At 33.4% G+C, this 22,860-nt stretch overlaps 1 protein-coding gene across 1 annotated transcript in view; it reads left to right on the top strand.

The window, feature by feature from the left end:
• Window positions 1–18,908, top strand: part of HFM1 (helicase for meiosis 1) — a 33,154-nt gene extending 14,246 nt beyond the window's left edge. Inside the window, 22 exon segments of the mRNA XM_050712369.1 lie at window positions 713–846; window positions 1,778–1,825; window positions 2,931–3,011; window positions 3,624–3,715; window positions 4,574–4,680; window positions 4,772–4,819; window positions 5,015–5,112; window positions 5,200–5,331; window positions 8,142–8,227; window positions 9,144–9,227; window positions 10,352–10,509; window positions 11,207–11,310; window positions 12,051–12,206; window positions 12,634–12,729; window positions 13,149–13,267; window positions 14,075–14,157; window positions 14,295–14,404; window positions 16,541–16,639; window positions 17,470–17,530; window positions 17,809–17,914; window positions 18,348–18,502; window positions 18,771–18,908. Of these exon segments, the coding sequence (XP_050568326.1) occupies window positions 713–846; window positions 1,778–1,825; window positions 2,931–3,011; window positions 3,624–3,715; window positions 4,574–4,680; window positions 4,772–4,819; window positions 5,015–5,112; window positions 5,200–5,331; window positions 8,142–8,227; window positions 9,144–9,227; window positions 10,352–10,509; window positions 11,207–11,310; window positions 12,051–12,206; window positions 12,634–12,729; window positions 13,149–13,267; window positions 14,075–14,157; window positions 14,295–14,404; window positions 16,541–16,639; window positions 17,470–17,530; window positions 17,809–17,914; window positions 18,348–18,502; window positions 18,771–18,837 (2,224 nt within the window). The 3' untranslated portion in view covers window positions 18,838–18,908.
• Window positions 18,909–22,860: the final 3,952 nt, after the last annotated feature.

Raw genomic sequence — 22,860 nt, 5'->3', positions numbered from 1 at the left:
ACTATATAAATGATAGTAATGTTTCATTATTTCTACAGAAGGTGTTTTTTCAGGATTTTTGTCTCTGTTTAGAAGAAATTTAAGAATCCAAAGGAAAGCAAATCAAGCCAAGCTACTCAGAAATAACAGCTTTTGTTTTAACAGATAAAAACAACTTTAGGTCATCTTAAACTTAACAAAAGAAAAGTTAGATGTAGATTCCTGCTGGAAAATTTAAGGAACCGAAATAGTACATATTGCAAAGACAAACAGCAAGAGTCGAACCCAGATCATGTCTCTGAATCTTTCGACAGTAGAGTCTAGAAAGTACTAAACTACAGAATTCAGTTGAGGTGAACATAATTTCAAGAATCATATATACAGGAAAGTTAAGGTGTTAAAGGATAAAACACAAACTTTTTATCGTGTTATTATTTTAAGGTTTCATTTTTAAAATATATTCAAAATATCAAAACTGTGCTATAACTTTTAAATGTATGTAACTTTGTTTTCTAAATAATTTTGAAAAGTCACAGAATTATTTTTGTTCACCTGTCGTTAAGCCATAACTTACATTTTTGATTATTTACATATTCTTTACTATTTTCTAGTGATTTCACTGATTAAAGTGAACAGTTGACAGAAAAAAAAATCCAAAATAGTTTTAGCATAATTTGTGCTACTAAATGCTGAATATACTTACAGCTTTTTTTGGTTGATTTGTTTTTGACAGCTTGCACAGGCATCTTGTCGAGCACTTAAATGCAGAAATAGTGCTGCATACTGTCACAGATGTCACTGTAGCTTTGGAATGGATGCGATCAACCTTCTTGTACATTAGAGCTTTAAAAAATCCAACTCATTACGGTTTGTTTGTAATTGATCTAAATTATGACACTGGCATGTGTTAGATCAATATTATTTGTTTCTTTTTTTTTTTTCTTATGGACTACTGTTTTATAAGGGGTTGAAGATGATGTGTTATGTGGCCTGTAACATTTTTAGGAAAAATAATTCCACATGCATTAATATAAGTAATTGGAATTTCAGTGTGGTATAACCTTAAAAACTATGAAGAAGCCATTTACAGCTTTACATGATCTGTTTTTTTCATCTCAATGCAGTGGGCTGTGTATGAATACAGTGTCTAGCCACAATGTGCTTTTCAGCACTGAATAGGTAACATGTGCTAAGAAAAAGACTTCGTATAGTATTTCATAGTTTTGCTAAAACAAAATTTCAGTAATCCTAATGCTGGTGTCTTCAATTCGTTTTCTCCAGAACAGCATCTCAGTTGCCAGCCCTGGCTTTGTCCTTGTTCCTGGCCACCTGCACTACAATGATTATGAAGTCATTGGTTACTTGCTGGAGACAATTTTTTTTAAGGATTTATAGATGGGAATGGACCATAGTACATTTAGTACTTAAATGGGTATTACAGTTTAGGTAGCTATCTATATTTTATGGTAGGAAGATTCCACATGTGAATTTGGTCCCCTGCTAAGGAACTATTTCAAAGTTCGTTACAGATAGTTCTGCAACTTTTAGGACTCTGATGTGTTATGTGGGAACATCTGGAACTTTTATCTCTTCCTGTCTGTTCCAACAACCACTTACTGATGCATAGATAATTACACTGTGTGAGGCTCTTGATTTATTCCAAGTATAATAACATTTAGAATTTTTTCATTTTGGGTATCTGGCTCCTAAATATTAGGAAATTGGTTTTGATTGGTTACAGTATTGAGAAGGAAGCACGTAATCGTATTAGATTTTTTTTAATTGTCTTTTTGTGAAGGTTTTTCATCTGGATTGGATAAAACAGGAATTGAAGCAAAATTACAGGGTAAGTGGCTTTTAAGCTTTCTCAGTAAAATGTTACATTTTAGGCCAGGTTCATCCGCGTTTATGCATGTTATACAACTCCATTAATTTCAGTAGATTCAGTCACAGAACAAATGTAATTTACTATGTTGTACTATTGATTTTGTTTAATTATTTATACTTTTGGAACACTATCAGCATATTTTGACTGGTAGAGAAATATTTCTTGTATAGAGGAGAAAAATTAAATGCCTCTACCTGCCTCATCTTCCCATATACGTACTCAGAAATAAAACTACACATAGAGCTCTCTAATTTTGACTTTGTCTTTTGTCCTAATTTTTCTTTGCTTGATTTATCTCTTTTTGTTTGTTTGTTTGTTTTCTGTTTATATGCTTTCAAAAAAGCCTTTTTCTTTCCCTATTACAGAAACTGTGGCTTCTTTTCCCTGTACACATGAAATATTTTGTAATGATATATACAGTTATCTTTCACCTTGCACATGCAATATATGAAAACTTTTCTGGTTGCTCTGGGAACTATCACTTTGAGTGCTTTCCCAACTTTATTTTAAAATTCTGAATACTGTGTCAATGTTATTTTTGCCTTCTAATTTCCTCGGTTTTGAAAGAGAGAATAGCAGATAAAACACTGATCATCCTCAAGCAGATATCCAACACCAGCAACTAAATGGGTTTAGTGAAGTAAATACAAATTTATCTGATACAGTATGAAAAATTCTAATGAAGGATTCATGAATACCTTTGGATATTTGAAATTTCAACCATTTAAGTATTAAAACTTTAGAGGAAATCTTTTGTATAAATACTATGAGTTCTAAGGCCTGTCATTCAGAATTGAAAATGGCAGTCTCCATGACATGCATCTAGTCTCTTAATTTTCTACTTTTGCTTTACTGAAAAAGAGTTGGGTTATCCTGTATCAAACATCTTGGAGTGAGCTTGCACTAGGCAGAAATTTGTCATCAACTTAAGAAGGACTTTTGCTTGAGCTCAGTGGAATTACTTTGACATATGCTTATTGCGATTAGATGTTGTTGTTCTTGGCTTGTAAATAGGTAAGTTTTTTTCTGCAGTTACTAAAATGTATTTTCAAATTGTGTACAGAACTGTGTTTGAAGAACTTGAACAATTTGTCTTCTTTCAATTTGGTCAGGATGGATAAAGAAAATAATTTCAAACCAACAGGTAACACTTCTCTAAAAATAAATTTTCAGAAGTGATCTTGAGATACTAGTGAATTACAAAGGGTCACAACTATTCTTATTTATGTGAGTACGCAAATGTAACAGAGAGTAGACTCTGAAAGACTGCATGCCTAGTATATATGATTTGTTTCTTTAGCAAATCATGGAAGTTGATTCTCTTAATTCTTGAACAGATCTTTGCTTCTGATGTTGCTGGAAATTTTGTTGCAGATTAGAAGAAAATTATAGAACTTTGAACTGCATCACATCCTGCTATCCTGTGATAATGAAGGACAGGTTTTATCAATACTAGCTCTTCTGTACAATACTATGCTAGATGTGGTTGGCTTCTCAGCAACCACAGTTCACAGTCTGATATGTTAGTGTGAATTCATTCTTCATTGGAGAAAACTTAACTGGTGCATATTTTTCTGCCATTCTGTGATGGGGTCAATAATATCCATCAGATAGCTGGGGCAGTAGCGTATTCAGTCAGTGGTGTTAAATCTCATAGAGCCCTGTAATAAGAAAATTAATTCAGTTTTGTGACTTAAATATATACACTTAAAATACTTGGAATATTTATTTTTGAAGGTATGTTTTTGTTTTACAGAGACTGGAAGATTAATGGCATGGTATTATATTGCATTTGAAACAGTGAAACAGTTTTTCACAGTTAAGGGAACAGAGACTTTAAATGAATTGGTAATTTAACATTTCAAAGAAACTTTACATGTTCGATTAATTTTAAACAATCAAAAATAGATTCAGAAGTCTTTATTTCTGTTAAAGAGTTCAGGCTTTGTTTATATGAAGTATAAAGTTTTAAAGAATGCATCTTAATCAATTCCATATGGAGTATTTTTGAGGCTTTTCACTGGGGAGATCTTTTGATTTCCACTTCTTCGTCTTCTCACTTTCTTAGGAATATATAAAATTGCTGAAGCTGTTCTGCTTATGTATAAAATACCATATTTTGTTAGTTAGTTTATATTTTATTCAAAAAAAAAAACAGCTGCTTGAGGAACAGATTTTGTTTTTAAAGGAATGTTATTGACTTTATTTTAAGTCATTTTCCTTTGTCAGATGACAGTTTATTATTGCAACTGTTATATCACAAAAGACATTTCGTTTTCAAATGGATACTGTGGTAGAATAGATTGGCTGTGAAGAAAATGGAATGCCTGTTCTCTTATAGCTATCTTTCTTACTGAAGGATGAAAAAAGTAATGTGAAATACATAGCAAATAGCAAAAACTGTTAATATTAGCCTTGCATATCATAAGGTGTTAGCAGTGTGATTGGTTTTGGATAAGTTCAAGTGGAGTAATCATCTAAAAACTGAAAAAAAAAATCATCCCCTTCTGTTGTATAATAACCTTTACAGGAAGATGAAAGAAAGTTGGTCAGTATTATGAAGAACTAGTTGACCATCTTTGCATGGTCATAGTGTTGAAACAACCAAATTTTAAATGATGTTAATAAAAAAAAAGAAAGAAGTATTACAAAAAAATGGCAGAGAATGAAAAAAAAAACTGTTAAGAAAAAGTTAAATTGTTACAGGTTACAATGATCTCCAACTGCGCAGAATTTCTGGATGTCAAGTTAAGAATAAATGAAAAGAAAATACTGAACACTTTGAATAAAGACAAGAACAAAATAACCATCAGGTATGAAAAATTAAATACGTTGAAAAAGGAAAGTATATTTTTAGTAACAAATAAAATGAATAGCAGAAAATAAGTATATTTTTATGTGTAGGTTTCCATTGGAGGGGAAGATTAAAACAAGAGAAATGAAAATAAACTGGTAAGTATTACATTGTGTTGTTAATTTTTATTGAAAACTGTCATTTTGTGGCTGTTGAAATCTCTGCTACAATCTGTGTCACTTTATATATGTTATTGTTTCTGTTCAGGTTTTTATTTTGTTTTCCCGTAGAAACTTGTTATACTTTGCTTACAGTACAGCTTTTATAACAAGACGTGAATATTTCTCTTTCAGTCTTATTCAGGCTCAGCTAGGATGCATTCCTGTTCAAGACTTTACTTTGACACAAGATACTGGCAAAATATTTAGAAATGGCATAAGAATTACTAGATGTATGGTAAAATTTAATCCTTTTTTGTATATACAGTGTTAAAAAATATATTTGATCTGATTAATACAAGTCAATCATATTTTTACAGGGTTGTCTGACTTTCTGGCATCAAGTAAAACCAACTTTTCTGCATTATTAAACTCCGTGATTTTAGCTAAGTGTTTCAGGTGTAAACTTTGGGAAAATTCACTTCATGTGTCTAAACAATTGGAAAAAATTGGTAGGTACCATTCAGAAATGATAAAGATGTAATCAGAAATGTAATCAAAAGTCATAATCAGCCTCTGGAGTGCCTGTTTACATAATTAAATGTGTCTCCCAGTTACCCATTTGCCACGGTTGAGTGCCACGGTTGTTAGAAGTCGGACATGATCTTGGGTAAAAGTAATCCATTTGTTAATTTCCTTCAGGCTTTCAAAGTGGTTCATATGGAGTTGTTCTTTTTTTCATAATACTCATTTCAGTATTTTGGACATACTCCACATTTGTGTGATTGCATACCTCTGACTAGAATTTACCTTCCTTTTCAAGCAGCTGTTACCATAAGTCCTGCTACTCATATGCATGAAAGCCATTTAATTTGCATTGAAGTGGATAGTAACCATGAAATGGAAATAATTTTACTGTGCATGAGAGAGACTCTTATACATGAAGATCACAAGTTTCTAATAGTGTTCTTCCTATTAGTGTGTCCTGTTACTAGACGAACTTCTGTCTGGAAGTGCAGATCTGTCATAATTACTTGAAAAGGAATTCAGAATTCTGGAGCCATCTGTATAACAAAAATGTAGTTATTCTTGTTTGAGGTAGAGTATGTCTTTTTGCTGTATTGTCTGATCTTACACTTTCATGCTTTCAGAATTCACTGCAGTTCTCTGCAGTTGTTCTTTTAAAGACACATCTACTCTGTATGAAACAGTATAGTACAGAGGTCTGCAAATTAGTGAGCGCCTGAGCCAGGAAATCCATATGGTACAGTACATTACAGATTTACCAGCTTGGATGCAGAAGCAGTGTTGCTTCGTTCATGTGGATTCAAACTAGGAGACAGGGCTTGTTAGCTTCTGCACAGCATAATACATCGTGATGGAAACCCATTTCCAATATTTCTGGATCTGTGCTGATGTACATAGAATCATCTGAGGAGTCTGCCTCATATTTAGCATTTCTAGGTGGTTGGAATGAGTGGAATAGACATGGCACTTACAGTGTTGACAAATCCTCTCCTGTATATCACATTCAATAGAATGAATTTAGTTCTATTTTTTTAATAATAGAAGCACGATATATATTTATATATCTGTCCCCATTTCCCTTTTTTTCTTTGTATTTTTTCTTGTGCTGTCATTGCTCTTGCAGCATATGTTATAAAGGATTTATAATTTTCAAATTTTCATTTATTCCACTCACAGACTTCTTTAACAGTCTACTTACAGTTCACTATTTTTCCCTGAATCAAATAGTTATTGGATTGATACAGGTATTATTATGTTTCATTCTTGATCTCTGTCACGCTAGGGCAGTCCATTCTATGTCTTTGTGAGTTAAGTGGAATATTTGAGCTCACAGAAATTTACTGATATCATATAACGTATTTAGAAATATCTAATTTTTAAACTCTTTTCACAGTATGTTATTTTTTGAATCTTAAAAAAGGCTTAATAATCAGTACTTCCTTTATACCAGTGACTGTTCTTTTTAACTGAGCTTGAATGTGATTCTTACTGAATTTCTACAAATATCTATTTGTTACTCTTGTCCAATAATGATGCTACCTCTGGCTCAGATACCTGGATTCTGTTTGCTTGTTTTCACAAACAGAATAATGATCAGTTGCCATCCAGGATTTTATCACATCTACTACATGTTCAGTTTGATTTTAATTCACCAGAAATAAAGATGAGGAGAAGTTTTACATCATTTTTATCTTACGTTTTCTTCATTAATGGAAACCATTCTGCCATTTCAGGAGCTATAGCAAAAGAGCTAGTCTTCAGCTTCATTTAAAGAGCAAGGTGCAAGTGCTAAGTGAAGTAGCTGCAGAAGTAATAAGTAATAGTCTTTAGTCTTCAGACTACTCACAGACTTCTGTAAATAAGAGGAGAGCTGAGAAAAGGTGCTTTCCCCAAGTCAGACCCAAAAGGTGTTCAAATATACTTAAAAGAAGGAAGTTTTTTTCCGAATTGTTAAATTCTTGAGTTGAAATGAGTACTTTCTTGAAAGATTGCTTTAACATGTCCTCCAAGAGGCAATCTTGAGTTGTCTCCTAAGAGGTTTCCAACCTGATTTTCATATTTCTTTTACTGTTCATGTGGAATTGTGTGGTGAGTAGACCTACTCATTCTATGTATTTTTTATCTAAAATTATTTCAGTCATTGTAGTAGACTGTAGTTCTAGCTAACAAAATGCCTTTTCACATGTAGAGTGTTGACTCTAAGTCTCACTACAAGTGTAAAAGAACTGACAATCATGAGGAGGAATAAGATTGTGTATAGGATTCTCTGCCAAGCTGCTTGTCATGTGGCAGATAAATGGCAAAATATTTGGCTAAATACAAATTCCTAGAAGTTTATAATACATATTTTTTCCTTGAATGAATTTCATTATTAGTTTACTCAAAAACTTTGAAATTCTATGACTTTAACATATAATCCTTGGATAGGATACTTTGTCTCAAATTTTGTTCTCCAGGTGAGTGACATGCTCTTTCTTCATCATATGTACGTAGAGCACTTGTTTGTTGACTCCTGTAGAAAGTGATCTAAAATCTGTTTTATACTAGAAAATGTTTGTTAAAAAGTCAGTATTATAATGTTAAATGTTTTCTTCTCTTTACTAATGGATACATGAAATTTTTACTAAAATATTTAATCTACTGAAAAGAAATGTTATGATTTCCTGGGCAAAAAACTAGGAGCAAGCATACTTTAAAATGATTTCTGCTTTGTTTTTACTTACTATAATGCAGTTTAGAATAATTAGAGATTAGCAATTGTCACTTAACAGCATAAAACTAAATTTTTTCACAGGTGTATCATTGTCAAATGCTATGGTAAATGCTGGTCTGACATCGTTTAAAAAAATAGAAGAGACAAATGCAAGGGAACTTGAATTGGTAATTTATTATTTTGTATGCAGATAAACATGATGAGGAAAGTAATATGTCTGCTATATGAGTGCCAGCAAAATTGAGTGTTTTAAGTGGTTTATTCATTTATACTGGTGATTTTAAAAAGTTTGGCTACTTATTTTTTCTTAAAAATGTGTATAATGTTTTGTTTTAGCAAATTTAAAGTGGATGACTTTACTGATTTGGCTGGATTTGGAAAGTAGCTGCTTAAATACAAAGAATTTATTTATTAACATGATTTGAAACAAAAGACAACGTGCATTCCCCTTTTAGTAGTGTTTGTAAATAAATATTCCCTTTTGTATTTTTTCTGTTGCTCTATATTTATCTTAATGGTGAAAATCGTGAATTACCATTATTACTAGTTTTAGTTAAAAAATGGTCATAGAATAAAATTCTTCTTGAATCATCTAAAGAACACTCCTTATTGTGGTCAAGTTAGATTTGGTTCTTGGCTTCTTTTCTGAGGAATCTGCTTTTTCAGTGGTTTGGAATATGTAATACGTTTCTAAATGAAATTGATCTTACTCAGGTTTGGGGTTAGATTTTTTTTCTTGCTCTCTTTTCCAGTTTTCAGGTAATTTCTGTTTTGTTCTGTTTTCACTAAACCTGGGGCAACATAGAAGCATCAACTCATAAAACCTGACTAGTTTTTTAAGGTCATGGGCTAATTCATTGGCTGTTATCTGAACAGAAGAGATAGCAACAGAAAAAGTATTGTAATTTTCATTTCTTTTGGCTATGTTGTTATTGTGGGCATCACTGACAGTAGAGAAATAGTAGTGATAAGGGCTTTTGTCTGTGGCATAATTATTCTGGTGACTTTGATTCCTTGAATTTACATTTGTGTCAACTTCTCTGATCAGCTGAATGTATCAGAAATGAAATTAAATCTTTGCAGATTTTAAACAGACATCCTCCTTTTGGAAACCAGATAAAAGAATCTGTTTTGCATCTTCCAAAATATGAACTTGACATTGAACAGGTAATGCTTTTCTATTTATTTTATGATTTTATGCTAAGATTGTTAAAATAAAGCAAATAGTAACATTAGGAAATATTGAGCCTTCACTGATAGAAGATTACATGATGTTGTGGCCTCATTCCACCTTAGCACATTTAATAAAACTCTTAAACAAAACTGAAAACGCTGAAGGACAGCTTTGGAACAAACATACTCTATCACACCTCACTTCTTTCTCTCTCCCCACCCCTCTCTTAATAGCAATTAATATTAGAGTTGCAAACCAGTATGTTGACGTTCCAGCTTAGTATGTGAATCTGAGAGTTCTATTTTAAATGTTTGAAAAATAAAAATAAAAACATAACCCTAGAGACATGAAAAACAACTGTATAAAACTTACAGAACACGCATTAACTAATGTTTGTTTTCTGTGTCACACTGAGGAATATATATAGAGAAAAAGTGATTGCATTAACCTAGCTGGTGCCATTTCAATGGTAGGGCGTAACCTAACATTCTAATTCTGTGTGCTTTGAGGTTCTGATATGCATTCTGTCTGTGTCTTTGAGCAAGCCACATAGTCACTTTGCTTCAGTTTTCTGAAATGAGAAATTTGAAAAATAGCTTTAAAGTGTCTTGTGAATTTGGTACAAATGAAGACACCTCTGAAGTTAAAAACTTTATACATGTATGCAACACTATTTTTATAATGATCAGTTCTACTTTAGTTTTTCATTTGACTTATTATCCGATGAGTGTCTCTAAAGTTGTTTGCAGAAGAAAGGTTTAACAATGGTAAATATAGAGGAATGCTGGAATGGCAAAACCTTTAATCTCAAAACTATATCAAAATATGCAATTTTCTTCTTGTATCCTTCTCTTGACATAAAAGAGAGGAGGTTTATTTAGGGGGGTTTGATGTACACTGTCTTTTTTTTTTCAATATTTAATCAAATTTAGGATATTCAGCTATGGACAAGATTAGTGCTGTGTAAGAGCATCTAAGCACAACAAATAAAAAACGTACTGTAAATTGCTCAAATTGAGCTTTTCTGCTTGTGTTAACGCTTAAAACTTTATAGAAGGACATGTTTTACTTTGCATATTTTAACAGTTAAGTCCTTTTCTATATCATTTGTTTCTAGCTTCCAAAATACAGTGATACACTGGCTGAAATCTTAGTAACCATCAAATTAACAAACTTTGAGCAGCTGCAGACAAAGAGAACAGCGCCAGATTTTCACTATGTTACATTAATCATAGGAGATGCTGACAATCAAGTAATTTTTATTCAGAAAATAATGTATGTATGATCAGATTTTTTTGCTCAGATCTTTTTAAGTGTGTTGCCATTTAATGCTTTGTCTTGCAGTTTTTGCAGTACTTCCTAATGATGCCAAATGGTACAAAATTAGTCTTTGTCCTATAGCATTTTCTAGTCACTCAGTTGTCATCTAAAACTCTGCATAAGACTTAGTACAAAAAAAAAACCATCATGCTTGTATGCTTGTCAGTACATAGGTATGTGTACGAGTACAACACTGATGCCATGTTATAGAAGTCATAATCTAATTTCCACATAAATACAAAACACATAGAATATCTAGTAAAAAGATACATCCTCAAGCTGTTACTTGTGATTATTAGCTATATTTCTTTAATTATATCACTGTCAAAATTGTTTTTCATTCAGAGATGAAATTAAATTCTCCGCTTGGATAAATTATGCTTGGAGCAAATGGGAGGAGAGAAAAAGTATTTTCTATGTGATCTTCACATGAGTTCTGGCCAAAGTCTTGCACTTTTGGCAGAACTGAAACTGATCATGGCTCTCTTACAGCTATAGATCAAATATTATTGGAAGATCATTCTTAAGCCCCTTATCAAGCAAAATCCAAGAACCAAGGACAAATAAAGACTCTCACATGGTTACTGATACCGTAGTATACAGTCTTGTTTTCATCGACCGTGTCTAATAATACTTTACTGGCACATTACAGGGATTCAGTGTTGCTAAAAACTGGAAATTGGATGAAGAAAATTGAAGTGAGAAGAGCTCTTAAATCAGAGGACATTAGTATAAATTTAATTAGTTCTGATTATGGTAGGTTAATTGGTATACTTGTAATTAAAAGCAACTGCATAAGAATTTTGAATAAATTATTAAAACACTTTATATCAAACCAAAATATAATAAAATGAACTTAAATGGACACAAAATTCTATGAATTGTTTTTTACTGTGTTGAGTGTTACCTAACTGTCCTAATTACAAATCTGTTTATTTACTAGAATATTAATGTACTGGGAAACATCAAAACTGTTATTAGGAGATAGAATTTTGCTCTGATGGTACAGATTAGGATTCTCTTCTGTCCTTCATGTGCAAGTTAAATTAACTTTTAGTAGGCATAAACTGTCAGCTTTATAGATTACTCATGCTGGGAAGAACTCTATTTGCAAATGGTTAGATTTTGCATTCTTTGCGTTTTATGTCTAAGAGTGTTAGATACAGATCCATCTACACCTCAGCAGCAAGAAATTTCTGCAGTGGAAAATGTTGTTTCTTAAGGTGTGAAGATTTAAACATTGTTTTCCTCAATGTCAGTCAGTTTCCATGAAATTGAAGCTACAGCAGTAGATGATGGCTTTAATTTCTGAGGGTTTTTTTAATCTCAGTCATTAAGAGTCCATTCATATAATAGCTTACTTTTAATGGTACATTATCCTAACAGATTCCCATAGGCTTTTAATAAAGATTTATAGTTAAACCATTTAGAAAAGTGGATGTAATCAGTAGTTTCAGAAACAGTTCGTAGCAATTTAATTTATTTTTTTTTCAAAGTTGGCCTTGACATACAGCAAGCATTTACAGCCTTTTACTTAATACCAAGAACAGTTGGAGGTAAAGTTGTTACAAATAAAAAACAGAAAGCTGAGTCTCCACTTGATATGTATTACGGCTCACCGCAAAGTCCGCCAGCAGCAGAAGTAGATACAGGTAAATGGTGAGATCACACCATCTGGCTAATACCAAAGTCAACAGAAAAATGAATTTTACTTTTAGTGGAGAGTTAGATCTGTATTCATCCATACTGTTTCTTTCTCAAGTATAACAAGAATATAGTCCTACCGTTTCTGCTTGTCAAGTACTACAGTGCAATTCTTTGATGAATTTGAAATTAAGAAAAATCATGTTTGGTGTCTAATACTACAGCCTGAATCTGGGAATGGTGATAGTGTCTGTTTTTCCACAGTCTTTGTTAATTTCTTTCCAACTACATTGCTTGGGCATCCCAAAGTGTTGTTGAAGGCAACAAAATTCCAGTGACCCAGATTACTTTTAGCCCATCTTACACTGCATGAGGTACTCTCTCAACGATACATACAAAATAAAAAATGAGCATTTCTGTATTGTATTTGTCTAGGAAGCAGATCTAAAGAAGAGCATACCTACAAGAAATACAGGAACAGAGAGTGCAACCATCGCTGTAAAAATAAAGATGTATGTGGACATGACTGCTGTGAGTTTTGTTAAATCTATTATTTCTTTTACTTTTAGACGAGTATAATTTACAATAGTTCCATTTATACCAATATCTACATTAACAGAAGTGGTGCAAGCAAGAGAGTCAGACTTAAGTTTTTGCTATGATGCAGTCATAAAAATATTAATAAAATGTTTTGTTAATAAAACTTTTGTAGGGATTACAATGACTAATAATATTTTTCAGATCATCTAGGATATGATTTAAGAGCAATGCCAAACTTGACTTTTTTTATAAATATTAGTGTGTGAAATCTTTGAACTAGTGTATTAAATCTTTTGGTATCTTTTATTAAAAGATACTAAACTTAGTGGCAAAGTTTCCATTGATTTGGAAAGAATTAGGATTTATCCTTTCTAAACTAATCTGAAGATTCTTTTGATTCCCTTTCTTAGGTAAAATTGGAGTACCTCCTAAGTCTGAGATGAATGGAGATTCTAAGTTTACTTTGTACTTAGCTGATTTAAGGAGCAGGAACTCGATTTCATCTGTACCCCCAGTAAAGCGGTTAAAGGTTTGTTTGAATACAGTCAGCATTTCAATAGATTTATTTTATTTCGTTATGTATTTGTTAGAGCAATTCATAGGTAAATACATACATGCAAGTTTGTCTGTATGGACTGTGAAAAGCAAAGAAATAGGAAGGTCCAGGAATCTTTGACAGGTTCCACTGCTGTTTGGAACGCTTCCAATGGTACACTTCTCTTTGTTTTTACTTTTATGGTGTTTCATAGATCACAGTAGGTTAAGGATAGAGGTATCATTGGAAGGTACTGTATTGTGACTTGGTTTTGGCAAAATAAGACCTGAACAAAAACAAAAACTGATATACATCAAAGTAATGCTACTAGGAGACGTGTTTGCATTGACACAGAGATCCACTTGTTTATGAGAAAACAAACTACATTGGTTTTAACCTCTGAAAGATTTCAAGGCTTACACTTTATGTATTTGAATGTAATACCAAACGGATGTTCTCTACAGCGAGAATGATATTTGAGATATTGGAGTGTTTTATTTCCTATTCACAGCTTTTTTGTTTGTTTGTTTCTTTGCAATAGAGAATAATATAGCCTACAGCTAATATAGAAGAGTCAGTGATACCCAGACTGACTTTGCCAGGCTACTTGGATAACTACAGTAGAAGCATGTAATTCAAATCTTTTTAATGGATCCCAAGAGTTAACTAGACGTCAGAAGGATTTAATGTGTGATTTTTTAAAATACGCTATCTTGATACAATATTAATAATATAATTCAGATCATTTTAAAAAGTGCTTTTCAATGTTTGTCTTTTTGGTTAATAACCTGCTTTCTTTAGATGCAGATGTTAAATCAAGCTCAGAATGTGGATCTCAAACAATTTGGTTTTGCACCCAAATCCTTGATGCCAGCATTGTCAAGGTATTAATTAAAAAAAAAAAGTCTCATTTAGGTAGTATGTTAAATTTTCACAACTAACAACTGTTTTCTGAATAAAATTATTTTTGTTGCAGCTTTCTTCAACTGTATTACTGACATGCTACTATTTTTTTAAATAGGTCTGGCAATAAACAGTTGTCTTCATCACCTTCAGTGGACCAGGTAGATAATGTTAATAGCCTAGGAATATCTCAGAAACAACTGCAATCCTGGAATTATGGAAAGAGTAGTAAGTTATTGCTAATATGTGAAATCATTTTCACTGTTTTGAGTTGTACGTACCTTATAAACTCAAACTTTCTGAAATCACCACAGTAAACAATACAGCATTATAGAATGCTGAATGTATAGGGAAATACAGTGGCCTTCGTTGGCTTTCTTTCTGGTATCAGTAAGAATTGCAAATGCAGATCTCAGCCTGTACATGTATTTTTATATTAACCAGTAATGAGTAAATTAAAATATATGAGGGTACAAATCTGTATATACTTCCTTTAATGTATTTCCACTGAAGCCACTTGTAATACAAAAGGAATTTTCCTCCTATTTAGCTTTTCTTCTTAACTTCGTACCTACTGGAAGAAGTTAGTGAGATAAGAGCTTTTTGTTTGATGGTTAACAAAATATGACCGTTCAATAACTGAGTTCATAACTAGAAAATATCTCTGTCTGAAAAAACATTTCTTTGTTCTATTTTTCTTGCACTGAAATGACATTAATGTTTTACATTTGTGGTTAAATGATCAGTCTTTATTATCAGTATGTAACCATGATATTCTCCTCACTGCATGCCCTTTGCTGTTGTATTTGGTTACTGTAAATTGATGTGAATCAGATTTTGATTAAACAAGATTTTGGTTAAACAAGTAGCAACACCAATGTTTAGAACATCCTCAGACATATAAGAAACACTCTGCTGAGATAAACTGATATATTTTTTAGCTTGTATTTCCTTAAGTGGTGGCATCTATACTGCATCATTTCATTTTTACTTAATACTCTGAAGATGGGATTGCAACCCTATTCCTTTCAATTAATACTTCAGATTTTCCTGCAGTACTCATTTATCTGCTATATTTGTTACCTAGTCTTAAGATGGAAGACTGTTGCATAACCATATTATCAGTTGCTCTGTGGGAGTCAGTTAGTATACAATATGTATAACAATACATTCACAGGAAGATAGGTGAATATTCCAGTATAGCTATACTCTATGCTGAAGAACATCTTGAGGCAAATCATACAGCATCAAGGGGACATGATAGATGTTACTGACTAAAAAACAGTAGATGAAAACCATTGGATAGTACCATAAGAGGTAATCTTGGCCATATTGACTGGGCCAGCTACGCTTTAAAAATGCAACCAAAATAGTTCTAATGAAATAAGGTGTTAAATTCTATGATTTATATAGAGTTATCTGCATCTGTGTTATGGTGCCTTTCCATGTTATATGAATAAATGCAGGGAGTTGAGAATATACTGTGAAATGTAGTGATCTAAGCCTATGGTTCAGGTATTTTAAAGTGTGTGCATGTCTGTAATAATGCACCATGCTGACTGTACGTACCCATATTTACAATATAAGTGCCTTCAAAGTGCTTCTTCCAGCCTCTGTGGAAGTGGATCTTTGATTCGAGCCTGTCTTGCTTTCCCTCTGTTGAAACGGAAATCTAGATCAGGGTTCTTCAGACGTATTAGGGCTATAGCACTTGTCTGGTGCTGGAGGGGGAGTATGGCAGAAGAGAGATGAAAAAAATGAGCGAATAATTGAATTGGTAGTGAAGAAAGAGAACATAACAAATGAAAGGGAGAGGAAGTGAGGAAAATTGTCTTTGCACCAGAAAATAAAGTATTTTAAAACATTAAGTATCACACTTCAGTTAAGAATTTTAACAATAGTGCTTGAAAATGTGTTTGTCATGGCTAGTTCTTAGGCATTGGATTGGATGAGAGGAAGACAGCAGTTAGGCTTCTGAAGATCTGAAGGGAAGAAAGGACCGAATTAAAAGTATTAAATCTGGATTCTAATACTTCTGACAAAGGGAAAGAATGAAATTGCGGTATTTGAAAAGTTTTCTTTTTTTAAGGCTTATTCACTAGAATCTACAGTGAGGATAACTTTTCTCAAAATAACACAGAAAAAAGTGCATATGTGACAATCCTTCTTTCAGTAGATTGAACAACTGGTCTTAAAACACAGAGAAGTTTTTGTTGTACTTGTCCATGGATTACAGCTTTCTCTTTGAATCATTCAGTATTTGTAAGTGAGAAAAGCCAAGAGACAATGGCATCAAAAAATATCTTAAAGAATCTTCAATGCATAACTTGACTAATAGAGATAAAATCAGATGCTGTTTTTCAGGTGCTTCAGATGTGAACTCTGAACTGAGAGATGACATTTGGAATGATCTTGATGATGAAATATTAGTATATGCTAGTGACTTTTCCAGTGGAGAATTGGGTAAGATTGTTTTAACAAAATAAATTCTCTACTATATGCAAATTATTTTACAGGGTTGTGGTGGTTTAACCCTGACAGGTAGCTCAGTTCTTCCACGCTGCTTTCTCACTCCCGCTCCTCAATAGAAAAGAGGGAGAAAATATGATGAAAAAAAGCTCATGAGTTGGGATAAGAACAAGGGAGATCACTCACCGGTTATGTCACTTGCAAAACAGATTCAGCATAAGGACAAATAATATAATTTTTTACCTATTGATAACACACTAGAGCAGTGAGAACTAAAATCAAACTAAAAACACCTTTGTCCCATCTACCCTATTCTACCTCCTCCCTGCTAGCAGTGTACGGGAACAGGGTCTGTGGTTAGTCCCTAGCGCTTTACCTCCACTGCTCCATCACAGTCACTCTGCCCCTGCTGCATGTGGGGTCCCTCCCATGGGATGTCATCCTTCCCGAACTGATCCTGTGTGGGCTTCCCACAGGCAGCAGCTCTTCAAGAACTGCTCCAACATGGGTCCATACCACGGGGTCCGTCCATCAGGGGCAGCTCCCCCCAGACCCCCTGCTCCTGTGTGGGCTCCTCTCCATGGGCTGCAGCTCCGGCCCGGGGCCTGCTCCTGTGGGGGCTCTCCATGGGCCGCAGCCTCCTCCAGGCTACATCCACCTCCTGTGCCATGGGCTCCTCCATGGGCTGCGGCGTGGATATCAGCTTTTCAAACTATTATTGATGATACTGTGTAAAATATTTGCAGTGTTTTTAGGCTGTTTCTGGCTCTTAAGAAAAAATCATTTTTACATAGACCATGGAAATACCTGCCTTCACATTCCAGATAAGCATGAAACACCTTGCAAGTATACAACAAGCAAAGCTACAAGTGACATTTCAAAAGTGTAAGCATTATATCATTAATTGCAATTTTATTGTTTTAAAATATTGTCTATATTTTACATGTATTTGCATTCACATTTATATGTTTGTATGTATAACTAAATGTATAGAAGGTTGTTCACTGATAAAATAGAGTGAAATTTCAACTTTAAAAAAATAGAATTGTTAAATAGTTTGAAATTATTCTTATTTAAGTGTAGAGGGAAAATCCTGAACTGAAAAGTCAACCACTTTGCACTTCTGTAAATAATACTTACATTATTCAACTTCATATTTTCAGTTCTTGCACATTACAAGGTGAGACCAGTATTCAGAACCCATTTTTTGCTGTGCTTAATAGCTCATCAAAAGTGGAATTACCTGTACAGAGTGGATATATAAATATGGTGAGTAAAAGTATTTTTATAACATGATCACCTATAATTACATTAGTCTTTCATGAGTAAATATATTTATCATATCTGACATATGCATCATTTCAGACAGAGAGAGTTTCTGAACCTCTCTGAGTTGTCCAAATGTGGAAGAAACATGCATTCTGTGTTCAGTGTGATGGTCATGATACAAAGAGCTAGGACTTGAGTTCACTAGGACTACAGAAGCTTTCATTTGTGAATTCACTTTGTATAGAACGACTTTTGAAAATATCTACTCAATAGCCACAGTTCTGCAAAGTCATCCAAGCATGTATTTATCGTGTGCTTAAAGCTTTGTCAATTATGATAATACCGATGTAAATATCTGTACTACATACTACAATAATGGCAGTTTGTCTTTCAGTTAGTTATTTTAACCGTTATTTTAACGTTTGTCTTGCAGGTCAGTTTTCAAGAAGAAAAGCATTCAAATCCTTCACAAGAGCTGAAAAATATACAGTGTTCTTCAATCTCAAAAACAATCTCAGACTCTTTTAAATTCACTAGGAAAGAAGATTTTTTTTTCACAAAAGAACAGGAAGAAGAAATAGAGCCCAGGTAATGAAAAGCTGTGTGAGTTTTTTCTGTTGCCTCAGTGTTCAGCTGTTTAGTTCTTCATGGCAATTCATTAATTTATTACAAATGTGTTTTTAAAAGATGAATTTGCACAGTAGTAGTAGCAGTTAACTTTTCTTAGGAAGGAAAAAACAACTATTTTGTTTGTCTTGATGTCTCTTGGATATAGTTTGCATAGTGCTCCTGATCTCATAGATTTTGATATACTGTACCTAGCTTATTTATTTCTTTCTTGCTTAATCTTCATTAGATATCTTCTGGATGATGAAATCAGTGATGTCAAGCCTTTACTTGGACTATTTGATGACATACTGTAAAACATAAAATCTATTGTAAGTGCTGAAAAAAACGTTAGTCATTTTTCCAGAATGAAACCTTTGAATGCTGTTACAAGAATTTATTTTCTGTTGTGTTAACTATTTACCAATAGTGGGATTGCTGCACAGAGTAGACAGTTGGTTTTTAAAAAAAAAAAAATATATATATATATAATTAATGGAATTCTGGGTATATTATCTCATTTTGAAATTGCTTAAATCTTTGTTGACCTCGTTGTTTTCAGGATTGCAAAGAAGAATATAGAAATGGGTCAAAAGAGTTCTCAGGCTGAGGGTGTTTCTATAGACGAAGTAAAAATCACATAAGAGACAGTAAGCTGTCTATTACGTGTCCTACTTCTAAGTACTGTTTAAATGAATGAAAGATTCTTTCCTCAAAAATTTCTTAAAGCTTTTTGGTTTTGTCTATCAGTTTTTCTAATGCTGAATTTTACATAATACTGATTCTGTAAAATAATTAGATTTAAAATCAAATAAGTTCTAGTAGAATGGTCAGTTATTCTAGACTATATTCCTTTTGACAGTGCTGTCAACTGGTTAATAAAAAAGTGCAACTTCCTTCACGCAAATGTGTTCCCAGGATCTCAATAAAACAATTGTTTAATGTCTATAAACAATATTCTAAAGTTGTGTTTAGCTGTTCACTTTAATACTTGAGGTCAAAAAACGGACATGTATGCATCCCTGTACAAACTTAGACAACCAAGTATTGGATTTAGCAATCTTCTTACAGCTGTAGTGTTTGAACAGTAGACCTTACAAGTTCAATGGATAGAAAAATATATGTTACCTAAAATCCATAAGAAGAGAATATTAAATTTCACTTGTTAATTATTAAAAATGTGTAGAACTGAAATGTTAAAGTCACACATGGAAACTTAGCTGTTTGTTCTTGCAACATTGTTTGAGGTGCAACCAAATACAACTGTTTTGCTGTACTGCACGGTTGTATGTTTCTTGGCTAATACGTTGCTTTACTCCAGTGTTTCCTTACACCTTTGACTTGCTTTTGGATATAACTCTTTCCTTATAAAAGAATGGTCGAGCGCAAGTAGCCTCACTCAACTGGTCCATAACTTTTTGACTATGCAAATTCCAGCAGGCCCAAGTTTATAACTCACTTTGGTGTATCTCAAATATTTCATTGCATCTGTAAGTTAGTAGTATGTTAGACCTTTTCTTGCCTGAACAGGCTCATTGCTGGCTCACTCCCATTGTCAATTCTGGTATTAGTCCCTTTCGTGGTTTGAAGAACTGGGAGGTAGTAACAGGAACTTTTCATTTTTGAGTTTCCTTTCTTATTCCTTGATTGTTTTTGCAAGTTTCCTTTCTGCTAAAACAGAGGACAGCAGACTTAGTGTTCCTCATCTTCCAAATCAAGCATCTTTTGATGGACAAGCTGCTGAGGAGTGGTTTGGCTACCTAGATACAGGTGCCAAGTTTCATTTTTGATACCTTAGAGAATCTTCCTTCAGCTGTATCTGAAGAGCACAGATCTCCCACATTAAGATGTTCCAGGTACTCTGTGGTGTCTAAAATGGCACTTCATGCCTGTGTTTAAGAACCCAACACTCCTTGCTGCCTGAAATGAAGTTGGTTGGTTTGTTTTCCCCACAAATTTATAGTTCCTATTATGTAGCATTCTTTAATTGCCCTTGTATCCTGCTGGTCTGTGGGGTGTTACCTTGCAACAACTAATTGGGCTGTTCTTCAGTTTCTTCAGATTTGATAAGGGCTTTTACATAGCAATACAAAGCTGAGCTTCAATTATGGAGAATAAGAGGGGCAGGAGAAGGAAATGATTTATATAATCTTGTGATTATATGTAATTTGTGTAATCTTGTAGTGATACAATTTGTGACTTTTCCAACCCTTGCTTCTATACCAGTTGTTCAGATCTTACCAGCAATCTGAATGTGCTTCTGATAGCAGGTGCTGCACTTTTTACTGCTAGTCTGCATGAAGCTGCTTCTAAATGCTCAGAACTGTGAGACAGTGACTGTAGTGGTCATGTTTATGTCTTCGTAAAAATGAATAGGGTATTTGTTTCTCTGTACTAAAGTATTTTTTCAGATTGGGGATGGTCTTTGGCCTCATTTCTACACTGAGAGTGTATTTCCATTTTTCTCTGAAATATTCAGGTAAGTTTTGTAATGACAGAATGTAACTAACTTGCCACTTTTGCTTCAATTTTTAGTATAATCTAAATATATCCACTTATTTTTAGCTTAGTTTATAGGTTTATATTTAGATTGTTACTTCAAAGAAAATTATCCTTGCAAATATTTTATCTTCCAGTTAAAATCTTTTCCAGTGCAAGAGTTCAGTAGTTATTGTTGGATTTCTTGAAGGTTGAAGCTGATTAATTTTCTGATGCTGTATTCAAGTTTTTTCCTTCAGTTGATTTTAAAAGGCCTTAATTTCCATTTTCATCCATAGGCAGAACACATGATAGTAAACGCATTTCAGTACTTTCAAGACTATTTGGAGTACTTTGCAGATGGTTTATAAGATCACTTCCTGACTCTGTTTTTCACAAGAAACCTGTAATTTTCCAACTCTGATATAGGATGTAAAAACATGCTATTGTTCCTGAAAACATTTCACAGTTTTCAGAACATACATCTTTGAAAACTGCAATATCTTTACAGTAATGTTGAAAAACATTTTTTTGGAAATAAGTACTTTATTTGATGTTGGTTTACTTCATTATTCATATTAGCTCTATGACTCGTTCAAGTCTAAATCATTTTCAGTAAACCAATTTAGTAGTTCTTAAAGACGCTAAAGTGTTCTCTATCTTAAGAGAAGGAAGTATTTTTCATATGGTAATGTTTGTTTTCTCATTGTTCCATTTTCCAAATCATAATAGTTTAAAGATCAAAAGTGATAACCATACTAGGTTTTTGTTGTTGTTTGTTTGTTTGTTTTTAATTGAACTCCCAAGGTAAGGTACTTAAAATTACTATGCTACTGCTATGTTTAGCCCAGCAGTCCTAGTCGTGCACCTCCTAGTCACATCTGAGTTCTGTCTCATTTAAGAATGCAGAGTTTACCTCCTGCCAACCACCATTTCTGATTTCCATAGAAATGGAAATTACATGGCTCCCAGGCAGGAACTGCGTTTTTTCTGCACGGGTGCTTGATATGAATGACCAGGGGACCAAAATCTGAAGTCATGCCCCAAAAGGTAGATATAGACGTAGCTATTAAGAGCTGTCTAATTTTAGTCATTTAACAGAATCATCTTAAGAGATAAACCTAGTTTACTTGGACTCCCTGTGTAGTCACTAGAAAGAGGCAGACACTGTCAGAAGATGATTCAGATTGTAAGTGGGCTGAATTGCTCTCTGGTGGAACTCATCAAATTATGTTATGATGAAAGTGACCACATACAGTTAGCGTGGAGAAGCTGTTGTGCTGTAAATTCACAGCCAGGCTCTCTGAATATGGCTTTCCTTGTGCAAATGAGATGCCTGGGTTCTTTTACCCACGTAAGGATCCTACTTTTCTATGTTGAATAGCCTTGTTTCTGTACAGCAAAAGACAGCTGTATTCCACTAATGCTGCTGCATTCAACTTCCTTTCAGGTGCTACCCAGATGATAGAATGTACTAATTAAATTCAACCGATTAACATAACGTGGTTTCACTAAGCCACTACCAATAGATGAAATACAGACTTAAATACATAAAAACATTGTTAAAGTCTGAAGGGATCCTGTTGGTTGTTGGTTTTAGTTTTTTGTTTTTAATTCTGCATAGAGTTGCAATGTTAAATAAGCAGCTTGAGTTTGAATCAGTGGGATTGTATAAGTAATTCTTTCAGCATGTCACAGACTTTAATCTGGGGATGATTCTATAAAATATACTTTGTAAAAATACTGTTTCCCATAATGGAGTAGTGAAAGAAAATTCAATGTGACAAGAAGTCAGATTTTACCATCTTACTTGTCTGATTCTCTGTAATAAAATACATGCTCATACCTGCTTTTAATTTAAC

Source organism: Cygnus atratus, chromosome 8, assembly GCF_013377495.2.
Source record: "Cygnus atratus isolate AKBS03 ecotype Queensland, Australia chromosome 8, CAtr_DNAZoo_HiC_assembly, whole genome shotgun sequence".
Lineage (NCBI taxonomy): Eukaryota > Metazoa > Chordata > Aves > Anseriformes > Anatidae > Cygnus > Cygnus atratus.
This window is presented reverse-complemented; position numbering and strand designations above follow the sequence as displayed.